This window comes from Juglans regia, chromosome 4 (genome assembly GCF_001411555.2).
Source record: "Juglans regia cultivar Chandler chromosome 4, Walnut 2.0, whole genome shotgun sequence".
Classification (NCBI taxonomy): domain Eukaryota; kingdom Viridiplantae; phylum Streptophyta; class Magnoliopsida; order Fagales; family Juglandaceae; genus Juglans; species Juglans regia.
In genome coordinates this window covers 18,023,649-18,028,912 of record NC_049904.1, presented here as the reverse complement: position 1 = coordinate 18,028,912, position 5,264 = coordinate 18,023,649, and the positions used below count along the sequence as shown (strand labels likewise).

General features: G+C 36.6%; 1 protein-coding gene across 1 annotated transcript; it reads right to left on the bottom strand.

The window, feature by feature from the left end:
• Nucleotides 1-707: 707 nt before the first annotated feature.
• Nucleotides 708-1,495, bottom strand: LOC109001236. The gene has a single exon (XM_018978435.2). It carries the CDS (start codon nucleotides 1,466-1,468, stop codon nucleotides 755-757), a length of 714 nt encoding a protein of 237 aa, XP_018833980.2. The 5' UTR covers nucleotides 1,469-1,495; the 3' UTR covers nucleotides 708-754.
• Between the last annotated feature and the right edge of the window lie 3,769 nt (nucleotides 1,496-5,264).

Genomic DNA, 5,264 nt, shown 5'->3' with positions numbered 1-5,264 from the left:
TTTCCAATTCGTGAGTTTAGAGTGTCGAGGCTCCCAATTGGGTTTAGATAGAGTCACAGAATTGAAATTTTTAAAATTCATACTTAAAAAAAAAATTTCCATGACATATAACATGCCTCAAGCGGGTCTATTTCCAGTTTCAAGTTGTTCTTCACGTAATTAAAAACCTCAAAACATTATTGCAGCCACTGCAGGATGGGGCTTGATTTCACTTCATCTAAATTATTGAAACCAATTCAATAGAATGCTGAAAATCCTATCTTAATCTCCAGACCAAAACATGCAGGTCCCTCACATAATTTCAGAGACAAACAAGGCTAACTAGATGTTCCGAAAGAAAGAGATCCACCTGAGAAATATATCCAGACCTAATTGGAAATATATCCAGCCAAGATAAATCTGATTGTAATACACATAGCAAGCTTCACTTGCATCCCTTGCATTTTCCATTCTAACCCTGTTTTCGTAACAACAAACACCAATGCATTCTCTCGTAGTAAATGGCCGTTTTCGTCACAAATAAGCATTTTTCTTGTAGCCTACAATTAAGAATGGAAGAAACATAAAATGCTATAGATATATATAAATTAGTAGACTTCAAAAACTTAATCATGCAATACTCCATTTTAAAGGTGCTAACACAACCAAAATGGCCACCAAAAATTTGTAAGGTAAATGACCAAATATACAAATGCATCATTAAAAAGCAACACAAACATTGCAATCTGAGAATAGTGCATGATGCTTTATTTATTTATTTACTTTGTGCTTCTAGGAAAGCAGTGAAGTCCTCCCTTGCCTTGAGCAATCGAGGCGAAATGCATAAAGTTGGCGAGTCAGGGCACGATGTAGAAAAACGAACATGGCGAAGCGAAGATTCATTTGATTTCGTGCCATTCTTCTTTAGAACTCCTTTACGATTTTTGTCGAAGACAAAAGCTGCTGTCACCGGTGAATTTGCATCGTCAGTCACGCTACTTCGGATCAACTCCAATGGCAGATCGAAGTACAGATGCTTTGAGTCTCCATTTTCATCACTGCCACGACATATGGCGGATGAAGCCCACGACCCACATTCGAATTTTTCCATGGAAACTGTCCTTGATATGACTTCTGCGATCGCTACTTCTTCATTTCCGGGACTCACTCCGTTTCCCACGCAAAACACTTGCAAGAACAGGCACAGAAGATCACATTTGAAACCCTTTTCGCAAGGTTCCATGTTCCTGTCATCTTCAACGGCAGCATCTGGTTTAGGCAGTCTACGCGTCAGTTCATCCGCAGGAGCACTTCCTCTTCCTTCACCGCATGACTTGCTTCTTTGTAACAGAGAATCTGCAGATAATTGCTTGTTGGGAACTGGATTTTCATGATCTGCAGAATGGTGATTATCATGATCAGCAAGATCATGACTGGTGGTCTGACCAGGATTCACTTTGTTTTCGTTTCTCCAAATATTTTTCAACATAATCAGCCAAATAGAGTAATATGGCTACCTTGGGAGTCTGCTGCAACTTTAACAACATGGGTTTTGGGGCTGCGGCATGAGGCTGCCTGCAATATTAATATAATTATAAGCTTATTCCCTTTCTCATTAATGGACATGGAAACCTCACATTATTTTTCTATTGGTTTCTTCCACATACTAAAACATTGTTGATTGTTCTCCATCTCCAAACTCCAAAGTATATATTATTAAAAATATATTTTTACATGTATTTTTTGTTAATTTTTTTTTTTTTTTTTATCCCTGTGTACAACCACTCATATATACCAGCCAATTAATCTTTAACATAAGGGTCCTAGATTCAACGTAGAATACCAAGAGCTAAAAGATGGATTTCATTCTGAAAAAATTCATGACCTAACTCATCTCATAAAACCGGTTCTACAAGAGAGAATTGCTTATTCCTTATAAATATTGTCCACAGGTAATGGATGTGAGATTATTTCTCAACACCCTCCTTTATGTGCAGGTCAGTATTTTTTTCTGGTCCTTGTTACGAGATAAGTAGTGTAGGTCCTCATTCGTCCTGTGGCAGGCTCTGATATTTTGAAGAAATTCATGAATCTAACTCATCTCATAAAATCGGTTCTATAAGAGATGAATGCTCATTTCTTATAAACATACCCAAGATCTTGTTCATAGGCAACATGAGATTATTACTCAAGACACTCAAGGTTGGCTAGCTAAATAAGTAAAGCATAGCATACTTAAAAGGCTTTCCAAGGGACTCAAACAAACTGGCTTAATTGGTTGGAGGCTTGGAGCTCCATATATTGAAAGTGAGTCAACCAACCATGGTTTTAATATTTTCTTGAACAAATTCACTCGCATGCACGATATGTGATGGGAGACGAGTTGGGAAACTTATAATATTGAAGGAGCTGATTACCACTATTTCACACATTGGGATCGATCGTAGCATGCATATTGTAATCTAAAATGTTCTAACTTTGTGTGTAGAGAGTGCTCCTCCACTTTCTTCTTGATCTGCTCCAACCCCACATACATATAATAATTCCAAATCTAATATTATATATATATGCTGGGAGATGAAAATATGATTGAAATATATGTGGGTATATGCCTGCATGCTGAAAAGTCCTTAAAAAATGGTTTTGTTCAACTAAGGAAAAGAAACTATTAATATATCTTTTGTTCATTTTGTGGCTAAACGATAATCTTGAGATGTTTTCCTCAACACTTTGAGAGAAAAATAAAAAAACTTCCCAAAAAAAAAAAAAAAAAAAAGGACTATTGAAGTGTTCAGGTTCTGTGACATTTGGGCCCATGAGCTGAAACTCAATCCAATAGTCCCTGGGCTCCTTCTCCACTCTGTCTCCTACTTAATGGGTACCCAAATCTGCATGGATTAATGATTCACTTTAATTTTCTTCGACTGACAATCTATATTTGAAATTACCCTACTTTAATACTTTAATCATGTTCAAGTTGCAACATTAGAGTACGTTTTAGTAAGTTCGGTCTGTTGCTCCAGGTCTACCTTTTGGCTAAATGCACCGCCAGCAGAACCAGAAGTTGCCAATCTACAAGCCAAACCAAGCCAAGCAATGTTGAAAATAAAGCGGCGCATGAGTATCACACACTATCCTAGTGGATCTCATGCACCACCATTGGCGACAAGTGCTGCAACGTCCAAATTAATGGCATCTAATCCACAAGATGTTGCCATCAAATTTGCAGGTTGATTGATGTGTGCAATACACTCTCCTATATCGATCCTTAGGCTCTTGAGGTGCCACCGTTGGCCAGATTAGATCAACCCTTGCCATCTCTTTATCTTACTACTTCCCTCCAAGACTAGAGTCTTCGTACCCCCGTTTTCCAAGGAGTTGAGAACAACATTGAATTTGAGATTAAAAGGGACAAAGTTACGCTAACTACAACAATACAATATTACGTTAGATGTTGTTGCCTTACTTCCTGATATGCCCATTATAACATAGGCCGCTACGACTCAAGGAAGCATCCCAATCTTGGTATTGTAACAAAAATAAAAATAAAGTAAAAAACCAAGCGAGGTGGCCTTTCTCTTGGGCTTTGGGCCCAAAGTGCATTTGTAGCAGACCTATTACTAGTAGTCCATTTTTCAAAAATTATTTTCTTTTTCCTAGTTGGTGGAACTTTATTCGGGGCAGATGTTTGGGATCCCCCGCCCCTCTATCTGTTTTATAAGAAAATATATTTATAATTGTGAATTATATAATTGTTACCTAATCATTTTTAAGAAAATAAATAAAATATGAAATTCATATTAAAAAAATTAATTTTTTAATAGTAAACTCCACTATTTTTTAAAGCGATTATACGACATTTATGTAGTTTACAGTTGTATATAGAATTTATCTTATTTTATTACGAAAATTCTTTTCTAAAGCCTTGATTTTAACACAACTGCCACGTTGGCCACTGTAAGAAAAGGCCAAAAATCCTAATTTCTTCTCCGTCCCCTCTTTTGGCCTAAAGCTCTAATGCCCGTTCTCATTGCATCCTTCCCCCTCCTTGTTTGCTTGCTTCCTTCCTTCCTTCCTCTATAATTTTGCTTCTTTCCTTTATTGCTCTTCTTGCTAGCACTTGTGTTGCTTCCCCTTTTCTGTGATCCAAGGACTTCAAGTTTTCACCACTTGTGAATGCTGGGTTTCAACAGACGATTTCTTGTGCCTAAATAAAGGAATTTGACCAATAGAGGAAGCAAAAATCAGCTGTATCTTTCAGCTTTAGGGAGAAATGAGTAGTCAGATTTGGTCAACAATAGGAAAACCCTATAAAGATTTTGCCATCTTCTCACAAATTACTTGGCTTCCCTAGATGTGAGGCAACCCATCTCAGCCTCTCATGCTTTACCTAGTTCCATCTCTCTCTCTCTCATCTCTCTCTCCCAAAAACTAGTGACAATTCACCAAGAGGTAAAACTGTAACGCCCCAGTCCTGTAGGGGTCGGAGAGTTATCTCTTGTAACCTAAATCTAATTTCCATAACATCTTTAAATACTCAAATATTTCCAATAAATACAAATCCATTTATTCAAACAAAAAAAATATATGTTCCTCCACCAGGACACCAAATAAAAACACCTCAATGAGATAATTTAAAAACTTCAAAAATATTTAGAAATGTCTAGGACTCCAAATATCAAATAACATAAAATCATAAACTTACTAAATAAGACTCTCCAATAAACTTGTACCATCGGACACTTATTTCACTACGATCATTACACCTTGCTAAAACTTTCTATTCTTATTCTCCAGCTGAACCAACAAAATTATCTGAAAATATTTGGAGATAAGGGGTGAGTTATCAATCAGTAAGCAGAGAACATATACTAGTATGTAAACATGAGTATTTTCAGAATTCAGAATGCATAACAAAATATTTACTTTTAGAATATAGAATTAGAAACATTTACTTTCAGAATACAAAATTAAAAACATGTTATCAAAAATATCGGAGCGAAACTTTCAGAAAACATTCTTATTCAAAAATCCTTTGGCATATCAAAATTTGAGACCTCATCTTTATCATATCGGAGCATCACATTGGGATATATACCATGTTTAACCCCCGTGGTAAGGTTATAAACCACAATTATAACCCGTGGAAGGGCCTATCCATTATTATAACCCCTGGTTGGGCCGTAACCATATTTAACTCTCGTGGTAGGGTTATAAACCACCATTATAACCTGTGGAAGGGTCGTATCAACTATTATAACCCGTGGTTGGACTGTATCTACTAT